Source organism: Sardina pilchardus, chromosome 20 (genome assembly GCF_963854185.1).
Source record: "Sardina pilchardus chromosome 20, fSarPil1.1, whole genome shotgun sequence".
Taxonomy (NCBI): Eukaryota; Metazoa; Chordata; class Actinopteri; order Clupeiformes; family Clupeidae; genus Sardina; species Sardina pilchardus.
Genome location: NC_085013.1, coordinates 15861623 through 15873831, shown reverse-complemented (window position 1 = coordinate 15873831; position 12209 = coordinate 15861623). Strand labels below are relative to the sequence as shown.

The window sequence follows — 12209 nt, the reverse complement described above, 5'->3', positions numbered from 1 at the left end:
GTCATGAACTCAACTGTTTTTCTTTCCATCCGTTTGTTTTCGAGCCATATTTGCACGACTCCATGAAGCAACAGACCAAAACATTTTTTATGAGCTGTGATAGATGGTAGGATGGGCTTTGAGTCTTAATGTTTGTCAAAGGAGTTCCTGATTGGCTTCTACCCGTCTCACATCATCTGTAACACTGCCCTACTTTTTGCTATCCGGAGGGAGCGTATGGTGACTGCCGAATTCCAAAGCTTTAGAATAACTGATGTTAGTTAGTCGGCGAGAGGGGTAGCAAGCGGTGAGTTCTCAGCACGGCTGACTCGCTTGCAATGGCGATGTGGACTGGCCGAAATTTACCCTCGTTTTTAGCGGCGGTTGGACTTTTCTTGGTCTTTAGTGGTCCTCACGTCGTCTCCTCTTGCCCAAGCCGCTGTTTATGTTTTCGCACTACCGTTAGATGTATGCATTTAAATCTGGAAACTGTACCTGCCGTGTCTCCTCAGACCACCATCCTGTAAGTACTCGATTCTATGGGAAAGTAGCGGGGGTGGGACGGACGGTCGACCGCTTTGTCCTCTCTGCACTTTACAGAGACGCACTGATAAAGTTCAAATATTATCTTTTGTCTTCTTTTACAGATGCATTAACGAAGTGGTTGCTTTGATTTAACCCAGTGTCCTCTTAATTTGGAGTGAAGTTTTCAATAGCAGTCTATTGTTGGCTACCACCATGTATGCTAGATTGAGGAGGTGGATAAACTTTGACTGCTACAAAGTTGAAAGAGTGTTTCGATGATTGTTTCCGTCTCCACTTAAAGCTGGCGCTTTTGGTGCCCGATGGTTCTTAGGCTATGCATCTGGCTACGTCTTCTACTAGTCTTTGTTGTATTGATGGAAGGCCACATAACGTTTAGTCTCTTGAGATTTTGTGGCAGGCTACAGAACTGACATTGTCGACATCAAGTTGAAGGCTAAAACTTCAGTTGCAGTATGACTAAGAGTAATTAGGTGATTGTTTGGTTACTCTGTCGTCGGTGATATTTTATGTGGAAACACCAATTAAACGCAGGTTCGTTTCCTCCCACGATAAGACCAGCATTATTGTCTGGCATAACTGGGACGTGCAGCAGCAGCTGTCCGTCTCGCTATTCGAAAGTTATTTAATATCCCTCAGAGAGCTTAACTGCAGGCTGTCATGTTAATAGAGGTCGATGAACTATGCAGTTCACCGCATGTGAACTTGGTGTGAAATACAATGGCCGCAGGCCTACAATATGAATATCAGTGTGGTCAGCGACCTTGGTGGAGGAATCAAGAAACAATCAGTGGAAAACTTTACAAAAAAGAATACAACTAAACGTCTGTGGGCTTGGTTTGCCTCATATTATAGCCTACTTGCCACGGAACAATAGATTTGATTCTGTAGGCCTACCCGGCCACACTCAGCTGATTTGTGTGTCATTACATGCCATGAATGAGAACTTTTTTTCAGGGGTGCAGCAAGCAGCACAGTTATGTAAAATGAATCAAACAAAAAGCCATTTGACCATTTGTATTGGATGACCATGGATTAGAGGGGAAACAAAGAGAGGAATCAGCTTGATTGCCATGACTTGGCACTCAGGTCAGCGTAGGCTTTGACCCTGTCAGAGCTGGCGCCTCAGATGCACTGAGGGGTGGCGTTTGACCCAGGCAGCTTACAAGATTAGTGCCACTTCAGAAGCTTCCCGACACCTTGTGAACAGGAACTCCCTTGTGTGAAGTTTCATTCGGAGTCGGCACATTGCGGCGAGAGATGGAGACTGAATAAGGAGCCAGAAATTTGTGCCGTGTCCCCCCTTCTGGTTTTAATAGACCCATGTGATTGCTACATGCGTTCACTTCCCGGCCCTGTATACTTCTGTGCAAACAGTGGTCTCTATTCAGCTCCATGCCATGGCACAAAGGAACGAGTCAGTTCCTAACGAGGGCTGTGCAACATTCCCTATTAGCCTCCTCGAACATCTGTAGGCAAGCCTCCAGCTCTGAAAACAGCACCACGGGTCTGACGGCCCCTGAGCAGAGGGAAACCAGATGATTGTTTGGAGATCTGGCATCGTCCTGTTTTCCCTTTTGGTCATCCCTCTCTCAAGGCTTGTGGCGGAGTGGCATTTGGGACTCCACTGGAGGTCTGTGTGCACTGGAGGAGAGTGAGAGCATTCTGTCCCTCAAAAGCTCTGTCCGCTTGCAAAGGGTCGTTTTTGGAAACTGCCACCTGTGGAATCAGCCTCCCCCTTCTTCACAGACCTCTGCGGTCTTGTTTGGACACGATTCCATGTCTGTTCTTTGTTCACCCCCCTTTTAATTATTCTTCTGTAAATCTTGTGCACCGCCCTGTTCTCTCCTGAAATGGAGACAGTAATGCAGGATGGGGTGGCAGTACATTTGCTGCTTTATGTTTTTATAATGCGCAGCAATGTGTGGATGGATGTGGAATGTGTGGGCCCAGGGTGACATCTGTTTGGCGTGCAGATTGCATTTGGCTTGATGGAGCAGTGGTCAGATTGGGTCAGACAGTGCCTCTGAGGTCAAATAAATGTGTCCATTAAGAGGAATGTGTAAAATTGCATAACTGTCACTGGCCTCTTTGTGTTTCAATGTAGAAACAGCTCCAACTGCTTGTCTATGGGGTTTTCCTTATGCAGTTGGCCAAGGCAGTGATGTAGCATGTTCTTGACTATTTACAGACCCTGTGCCGAGTGTCTGCTTTAACTTGCAGAGATTGTTAGAGCAAAAGGAGTGGAATAGGGTCCCTGTGTGTGATCAGCTCCTGAAATCTGGTCGAAAATGTGGTGTGGCTCTCCCTTGTCGACCCGGGCTGACAGGCGTCTCCCATTTGAGATGGAAATTCCTCATCACTCAAGTGCAGTCACGCGTTGCCGAGTGGTCCAAAAGGTTTTTGTCTAAATGTAACTATCCCTCCCACCCTCGCTCAACCCTTTGTGCACCTCCCCCCCCCCCCTCACACACACACACTTTCTCTCCCATCCTCTGTTCCTCAGAGCCGTTTAGTGCTTGATGATCATCATGGCTTGGCCCGTGTTCCCCAGTTATGAAAGACTGGTGGCGCAAGAGTCTGCAAGGTTAGTGCCAGATGACTGGCTGGCTTGACCCTTGAGGCCTAGCTTTGGCCTGAACAACAGTGTGTCCATTTATGTTGGCGGGTTGGTGTTCAGATCAAAGCGCCTCGCAGGCCACTCCATTTGAGGGCCTGGGAATGAGCAGTCACTGCAGAGACACTTGTGGCTGTGTTGTTCTTCTCTGTGGCATTCGGCGCTCAGCAAGATATCAAGAAGTGGGTTTCATCAGTATCATATCCTGGACTGTTCTTAGAGAACCGATGCAGTATTGCATGTCAGCTGTGTTCAGATCTATGGGCTTTATGGTAGGACTGTATCTCAGTTATGATCTCCCTGGACACAGTGTGGATCCTATGTCTTTCTATTTATGTCATATTCTATTTATGTGATGAATCAACATAATTTGTGACTGAAGCTTGTTAGAAAAAATTAGGCACATATTTCTCCAATGTTGTTGAACATAACCCACATATTTTTGGCACATTGTTCTGAACTTTTTCACGTTCACATGAAGTAACTAGGACACTAGTTCCTGTCCTGGGAAATGGGAATGTGCTTTGGGAAAATATCCAAAATCCCATTTCCACATCAGTTATCCCAAAGTTGGGTTGTTTTGTTCTGCTTCATCAGTGCAAATAGTAGTTTGTATTTTCAAAGAGGAAATTTCCCAGATCCCTGTGAAATAAGCTAACTTTTGTTTGTTTAAGTGAAAAACACTGATGGAAGTCAAAGATCTTTGATGGTCTCATGGAGACCATTATTAATGAGTGGGCACCATCTATGCTGAGATGAATAGGGTGCCCAGAGTTACGCTAGCCCTAATCATAGAAAGATGACCCAACTATATACCAAAGCCAACACACACAGCATAGGCCTAAATGTGGATTATTTGAAATGAAGCATTTTTCCGTCTTGATTGCTAATGTTCTATCTGCTAACAAGCCATTAATGAAATGGACATCAGTGTTAATAAGCCTCAATTAATGTTAAATGAAGTTCAATTATGAATTGCACTTTAGAATGGACATCTTTTAGCTGCAGTATTGGAATGGAGCCTTTACAATCAAAGCAGGCTGCTTTACAGCTCAACTCATATTAGATCACAGAGCAGTTACAATGCCAGAGGAAAAGATCTAATTCCCAGATTTCACAGCCACTCAACATTACTGTTTCTCTGCACACCAGTCTTCTTAGTGCTAAAACCTGCAGGCCAGATTTAGAATTAATTCATATACAGTATGCAGTACGTACTGAACACACAGATATACTACAAACGCGTTTGCTGGAACTTCATGTATTCTGCTATTCACCTCAGGGGTTCCTTTGAAGTCCCACATCAACAGTTTCTGCAATAAGACACAGAAATTCATTTAAGGATCAGAATGAGTTATACTTTGCAACATAATGAGGATTAAATGATGTTGCACACCTTTTTATATATGATATTTATGATGATTCATGTTTTTAGATTCATGTTTTTGATATAGTCTCTGCATAAACCTGTCCTTCAAGACATCCTTAAAAGCACTTGAGGGGGATGTGTTTTCATGAATGGAACACATGCCCCAAAGCTGAAGAGATTAAGATTAAGCTGTTTTTATTGTACACCGTTAGATTTAACTACAACATCTTGTGACACTTCAGTTCGTTCTTCTTTGGCAGCTCCTCTTGGTTCAATATGGCACCAGACCAGCGTGATGCTTCTGTTGGATCCACTAATGACAGTACTCTACTGAGCACAACAGTGCTCTTTTGTAAACACTCTATGAGTGCTACAATAACATGTTTCTATGCCAACAAATAAACAAATAAACAGACATGCATACGCTTGGGTCCTTGCCCTGTTCCCCTGAAGTTGCCCCCTCGTGTCCCTAACTGGCCGTCGGGAATGTTCATGGAGGTTGGTTTCTTGGTGTTTCAGATTCTTTATGAGGACACAATACCTGAAGAGATAGAGCAAGCAGTCAAAAAACTGTTCATCTGTAGTATGCACTAATGTACTGTATGTGCAAGTCATTATTTCTAATGAATTGGTCAAAGGGCACAATGACTAAAAGAATGTTCTGTCAACTGCATTAAGCTTGTGCATCCATTTGGTCAATCAGAGTCATTTCCTTTGTTTTCATCCAGTCCATCTGAAAGCCAATTTTTCGGAAATTGGAGTTGAACCTCCATAATAGTGATTCATTCCATGGGAATGACAACACTCCGGCTTCAGATGACAGGTAGAGATTCTACATTAACAGAGGGCCTCTCTCTCTCATCAGTCTGTCATCCCTGTTGTTTGGGAATGCTCGATAGACTTGACATGGTGCACATCACAGCTCATCATTTCAAAAGAGCAATAAATAAAACAAGCAGCAGCTGATGGATTCTGCCTGCCTAGATCCACGATTTGATAATATTTGTCTTTTCTCTACAAAATGTCAAACTAATCTGCATCATGTTAGGGTTTATGTAAGATCAGTATAGAATAATATTTATGGTGCACAACCAGAGTATGTGATTATTTTGCGTTTTCCTGTTGTCTCTGCATGAAGTGGGTAGTCCTGCACTTATGCAACCTCTCTGTTCTTCACATCTGGTGATGTGGAGGGATGCACTGCATGGCTTTTTTCATGTCAACTTGGGTGAGGTTTTTTTCCTCCCTCCTTCATCCTGCTTGCTTGCCGTCATTTATTTTTCAGCTGTTGCCTCTGAGGGTTGTCCTGGAAGCATAACGATAAATCACCCTATGCCTTTGTAATGGTACTCTGGGCCTGGGGTTTCCTAAGAAGGAGAAATGAGGACTTTTGCACTTCACACTTATGACGTCTTAGCTGTTCTAGGGTACATGCCTCTGACTTTACTCAAGTGGGCTGGTTTTTCTACCATTACAAAATCACAAGAACAAAGTACATTCAATATGATCAGGTGTGTAAAAGTAGACATCTGTGTCAATTAATCTGTGGGAAAGCTTATGTCACTGCAATGCAATGCAAACTGGTTTACGTCTTGTATGACATATGGCTTTGCCAGTAATGTATTTTGAAATAAAAAGGTGATCACAAACACATGGGACAGACCATGGCAATGCTGCTGTAAGAACACATGGGACTGACCATGGCAATGCTATAAGAACACATGGGACAGACCATGGCAATGCTATAGGACGTGCTGTAAATGTGGCAATATGTAGCTCATAAAGTGCCTTTGTTTCTCTCCTCACTGATATGCTTGTTTTTATTTTTAGAGTTTAGCTGAGGGGAAACTATTGCATAGGGAATCGGGATGTACGAGTGAAGTGATTGGAAGTCAAAAAGATTCAGTGTCTTTTAGTGTCAGTCAGTGTTATGATATAAAATGATGGCATTTGGTATATTTTTGATGGACGTTTGTTACTTGCTGTATGTGAACAGCTATTATGTGAAGTGATCTAGCTAATTCAGTTTGATCAATTTTTTGTTACATTCACATTTTATTTATAACATTCAGAAGGTAAGTTAAGTTTATATGCAAGCAATATCTGAATGAGCATGAATGAAACATAAAGCCTCCATGATGAACAATAGTCCATGCCCTTTCTAGTCATCAATGTTCTAGACAGCATGTGCCCTTTCCATACCTCAAAATCAATGTGTTGTGCTTGTTCAGAATTAGTTGGCTTAAGTAAGTTGACCCCTGTCATGGTGCTTTATTTATGTGCTTGAGGTGAAACGGGCGTCTATCTCCCACGTGCCTCTCCACAGTAAGGTTATTGGGTTTGGACTATTGAAGGACTGGCCACGTGATCAGTGGATCCAGGGCTGGTGAGAGGGCATTTAACAGTCGGGTGGAGTGTTTTTACCATGTAAGTGGCCCTTGGTTTGTGGCCAAATTTACAGCCCATTTAAGCAGGGGACCCAGGAGAAGGGGGTCCGTTTAACTGCCCGAGGTCAAACGGTCATCATTCCTGTCTTGTCATCTGTATTGTCTTCATGGAACCTCTTTTTTTGGAGGGTAAAACTGTTCTTATCCCCAAAGTAGCCAGTCCAAATACAGTGAGTCAGGGAGGGAAAGAGAAGCACCATTGTGTGGAATTTGCTGGAGTCAGGCTTTGTCAGGCGTTCATTCTCTGTGGTATTGTGGAATGCAAAGCCAGAGAAATCCCTAAAGCTTTACTAATTTGCACAGGGAGATTCGGGCCCAGATAGCTGCTGAAAGAAACACTCCTGGCCCCTCTCTTCCTGTATCACTACCGTTTGTGAGGGGTTTGTCTTGCCAGTCCAACATTGTTCCTGGGCTGGAATCAAGAAGCTGCACTGTGCACGCCTGTGAACGAACCCTCCATATGTCTGATGCATGTTTTGAGTAGCATTTTTGAGGACTCTGCTTATATGACAGTGTTTACTCTTACTAAGACCTAACACACTGTCATAGGCAGGCACAGGTTGGATGGACTCTTGAATCTTCTCTCAAGAGCCGCAGGCATGTGACAGTGGGTGGTTGCTTGACAGAAGAAATACATTTCCCAGAGCAGAGGCCTTTGTTGGCTGTCAAGCATTGGCTTGTGTCAGAGATTGCATCAGATTTTGACGGCAGCTAATACTCTTAAACTGAACTAGACCTTGTTGGAAACATCCAATCCAGACACTTGGATTCTTTCCCTTGTGCTGACATACTGGCATTCTCTGTGGAATGAACGGTGGTGTGGTGGACCTATATCCCACAGCTGTAAAAATGGACATGGGGGTGATATTGAAAAATGAAAAAAGGGAGAAATGATACCATCTTTTCAAAGAATCCACCTCTCAATCACAATCACCTAATTCATTTCAGTTGAAGAACACTGGTTTCAACACCTGGTTTGCACACAAAGTTGGGCTTGGTACAAGTGTGAACCTATTTTTATATTGTGCCTTCCAGGCTGAAAATCAGTGCCAACACTACCAACAACAGGAAAAAAGTTTAGAAACATAACAGAGGGAAGCTGGCCTATTTAATAAGCCAACTTTTGAAAGGTGTATGTCAATTTGGACTAATGCCACTTTTATGAGAAACAATAGATGTTGCAGAGACACAGTGAAGAAGTGTAAGGTAACCACCTCAGGGTTTTCTTACTTCATCTGTGCCTCTACTGTTTAGACTACTCAGGCCTCACAGGAATCCTCTCTAGACCTCAGATTCCAAAATGGCATAACTAGAGTTATGAGCAAAACCCGGTGGTTTACAGTTTTTGTGTTGTCCCCTCAGTGGACAGATGCTGTCAAGTTCCATTTGGTGAATATGTTCAGTTGTCCTCTTCATCCCTACTCCATTGTTTCGTAGAAAGGGATGTAGGCTTCAGTCCATTCAGACTATTACTTTTCTTGTGTGTCTCTTGTTGTGTTGAAGCTGTTAGTCTAAAGTCATCATCAATCATTATCATTATAAATCAATCAGTACTATTTTTTTCATCCATCAATCTTAACTCAGTGTCCCATAGTAACTGCTAGAGGTCTCCCAGAATGGAAAAACAAGATGGTCTGGTCTGTTGACACTAAGATTGAACTGTTTGCCTCAATTGAGCATCATATCCAGAGAAAAACAGGCACCATTTACCGCCTGTGCAATTCCATCCCAATGATGAAGCACGGTGATGGTGATTTTCACTGACAGTGACTATAGGTGACTGATCACAGAGCAGAGTGAAACCTGTTTCAGAGCACTCGGGATCTCAGACTGGGATGAAGGTTCCCCTTCCAGCAGGATGATGACTCTAAGCACACAGAACAAGACAACATCTGAGTAGTTTTAAAGGCAACTCTCTGAATGTCTTTGACCCAGCATGGCCCAGTATTGAGCCCTGACTTGAACCTGACTGAGCATCTCTGAAGAGAATTAAATGTTACTGTCCACCGTCTGTACCCTACCTGACAGGTCTTGAGAGGTTCTGCAGAGGAGAAGTAAATCCGAGCTATAGGTGTGCAAAGCTTGTCATACCCAAGGCTGAACACTTTCTTAACACATGGAAGATGGGGAAATGGCCCAGTGTTGGTAGTAATCATGGCTGGTCATGTTATCACGCTTTGTGCTCTTTATCATTGTGGACATTTGGACTGTGGAATTTCCCCTGTGGTATCCCTTGGCAGGCTGTGAACCAACAAGACCAAGAGTTGCATCCTGTTCCCAAAATGTTGTCATGGATTTTCTTGCCATCACGTCACATTCTTGTTTTCCCCTCCAGGATTGTGGACTCTTCAGCTCAGAGAAATTGAGCAATGACCTCAGATAATGCCCCAGTGCACTCGCTGTTTGTCTTTTTTTGTGGTTGTCTCTCCACTTACTGGATAATAATGAGCTTTTAATTTGGCTGTTGAATGGCAGTTAAAGCTAAATTACTTTAGTTCTGAAGTTATGCAATTACATTCAGTGTGTACAGGACACATGTGAAATGTTAATGACATGCTGTAGGACAGCAGATTTATGTGACATCTGTCTTTTGTCTGCAGTCAGTCTGGCAGGGCCTCATAATGTGGATGACGAGCATATTAGGGACATTCTTGTCAAATAGAGAACCCATCACCTCTGGACATTGTCATGTCATGACATAAGGTGTATTTGCTTTACATACAGTATATTCTGAAGCAGACTTGAACAAGTTTAACAGTGATTAAATGTGGTTAGCTTCACAGTTTATTTTCTCCCATGATCTCACTTGTTTGACCCACAAAAATGACTCTGAGAACTTTTACTTTGACAGCCAGTGTTGTAAACCAGGACATATACTGTAGGCCATCATAGAGATATCTAAAATGATTGCAACATCTGAAGACTGTGTTCATTTTGAAGTGGCCTCCTTGCATAAGCCTATAAAGCTATCTATATTGGTATGGGGTGTCCATGCATTGATATGTCTAGTGTCTGCTCATACTGAGAAAGTAAGTGGTCCCCCTACATTTTATCATGTAATTTCAATGTACAGCTACAAATCAAAGCCCGTTTCTCCGGGATATGGATCCCTGAATGTTCTGTGTGTGTGTGTGTGTGTGTGTGTGTGTGTGTGTGTGTGTGTGTGTGTGTGTGTGTGTGTGTGTGTGTGTGTGTGTGTGTGTGTGTGTGTGTGTGTGTGTGTGTGTGTGTGTGTGTGTGTGTGTGTGTGTGTGTGTGTGTGTGTGTGTGTGTGTCTCCCCCCAGTCAGGCCTGCCAAGCCTGGCACCTGGTTGGTGAATCCAAGCTCCATTAATTTGGGAGCTCCCTGCCAAGGAACAGAATTTTGTGGAGCATAAACAAACTGCTGCCCTGACAAGCTATGAGTCACCGATTATTTGGATCACCACACTCCAATCTCACTGGGTCCACGTATCCCAGCAACTGTATCAGCCCGGTCAGAATTCAAATGGGTCTTTAATGGAACAGACCGTGTGTGGAAACCAACGATTTTAGAGCGGAGTGCTCTCTAGAATCTTTGGTGGAAACTTTTGTTGTTTCTCTGGTCGTATGGATGGTCCTATGCCTCGACTGGATTGAATGTTGTGTTTCAACTACTGTGAGCTCACAGGTCAGCTTCTGATGTTGTGCCTGGTGTACATGGGAGTAAAGATTTATTTTTCACATTCAGTTTTGCCAATTTTCTTGTTCGTCAGATTTATGTCCTGCTCGAGGGGCATGACTCCATTTGAAAAAAATGCAGTTCCTGAACTTACTACAAGAGTATATTGATAAAAAGATAATTTTCCCAGACATTGGTTTTCATGCTCTTATATTCTTTTTACCAGAGGTGGTATGTAAAACCAACATGGAATAAAGGCGCTCTGCTAGATGTTTGTGTAAATCCCAAAAGATCTCTTAATGACCGGTTCATTTTTTCCAAAACTTTTGAACAGCCTCCTGCCGATGAAAATATCTCCAGAGAATTATAAACAAAAACCAATAAATTAGTGAGTCTGTTTATTGGAGCAGTGCCCTGTTTCTTCCTGTTATTTTCTGAATGACTCAACATCCCAAGTGACCTTCCTCTGATAAGCCGCTGAACAACCACTGACAATGTGTCCTCTCTGCAACTGAAGAAAATGTGTTGAAAGGCTTGACGTGGAATGGAACCTTTTGAGTTGAATGACATACATTTACATGGGGCAAATATTGCACTTACTGATGGATATGCCGAGCGGCCAAACTCAGCCTCCTTTTTGCATGGCTCACCGTGTATGGTTTGTTACTCAGGTCCATGAGCTGGAAAACTCCACTTCTGGAGACGATCAAGACCTTTTTTGCATTCTAATAATGTCATGAAAATTCCAGTGCTCTTAATTCATATGTACGGTTAAGAAAACGTAACAGTACACAAACACACTAAGCCCTCATGCTGTTTTACTGGATGTACTTTCAGTTTTCATGCACTTGATCGTGTCTGGAAAAAAGATTTAGATCAGGTTTATGCCCTCAGATTCAAACCGACTTGGTGAGCTAATTCCTATAGTGCCATGAAACCGTTGACTGACAGTTCTCAAAAAATCTGTCTTACTACTTGGCCTCTACGTGTACAGATGGTGATTAACCTGCAGAAGTTCATATCACGGTCTTCTGATATATGGAATGTGGAGTCTTCCCTGTGTAGTGCTGCTGAAGGCAGAGTTCTCAGCCACTCACTCAAGTACAACTCCATGGAATTCTGGCCGTCAGATTCCTATCCTGAGGTATGAAATATTTTCCACAGTGTACATCAAATGAAACGGCTCCGTGCACTCCTGCTGAAAGCATTGCCTGGAGCATCACGTCAAAGGATTCCCACAATGCGGGCAGCCCCTGTTGGAGCATGCCACACTGGCCACGGTGCAGTGTGCAAGAGCATGCACACACACACACACACACACACACACACACATTCTGGCACAGGCTGTGCTGGCGCTATAGGAGGGAGGTGTGTATGGGGCTGTCAGGCTGAAGAGGTCGTTTGTCTTGTCCCCTGGTCTGGATGTCTGCTGTGCAGAAAGTGCCGGCAGCACCGGGAGAGAATATTTCAGATGAGGATCCAGTGTCAGCCTCTATGAAATGTAAGCAAACAAGTCTTGGCTTGGAATCCCTTGAAAAAACTTCCACATAACCACATTCACCCTTTTAAGTTGGAAGCCTTTTGTATAGGGTGAACCAAGAGAGGTGGATGTTT

At 43.4% G+C, this 12209-nt stretch overlaps 1 protein-coding gene across 1 annotated transcript in view; it reads left to right on the top strand.

Moving 5' to 3' along the window:
• Positions 1 to 212: 212 nt before the first annotated feature.
• Positions 213 to 12209, top strand: part of LOC134067624 (peroxidasin) — a 46145-nt gene continuing 34148 nt past the window's right edge. Inside the window, exon 1 of the mRNA XM_062522996.1 lies at positions 213 to 502. Within this exon, the coding sequence (XP_062378980.1) occupies positions 318 to 502 (185 nt within the window). The 5' untranslated portion in view covers positions 213 to 317. The remainder of the gene's footprint in view (positions 503 to 12209) is intronic.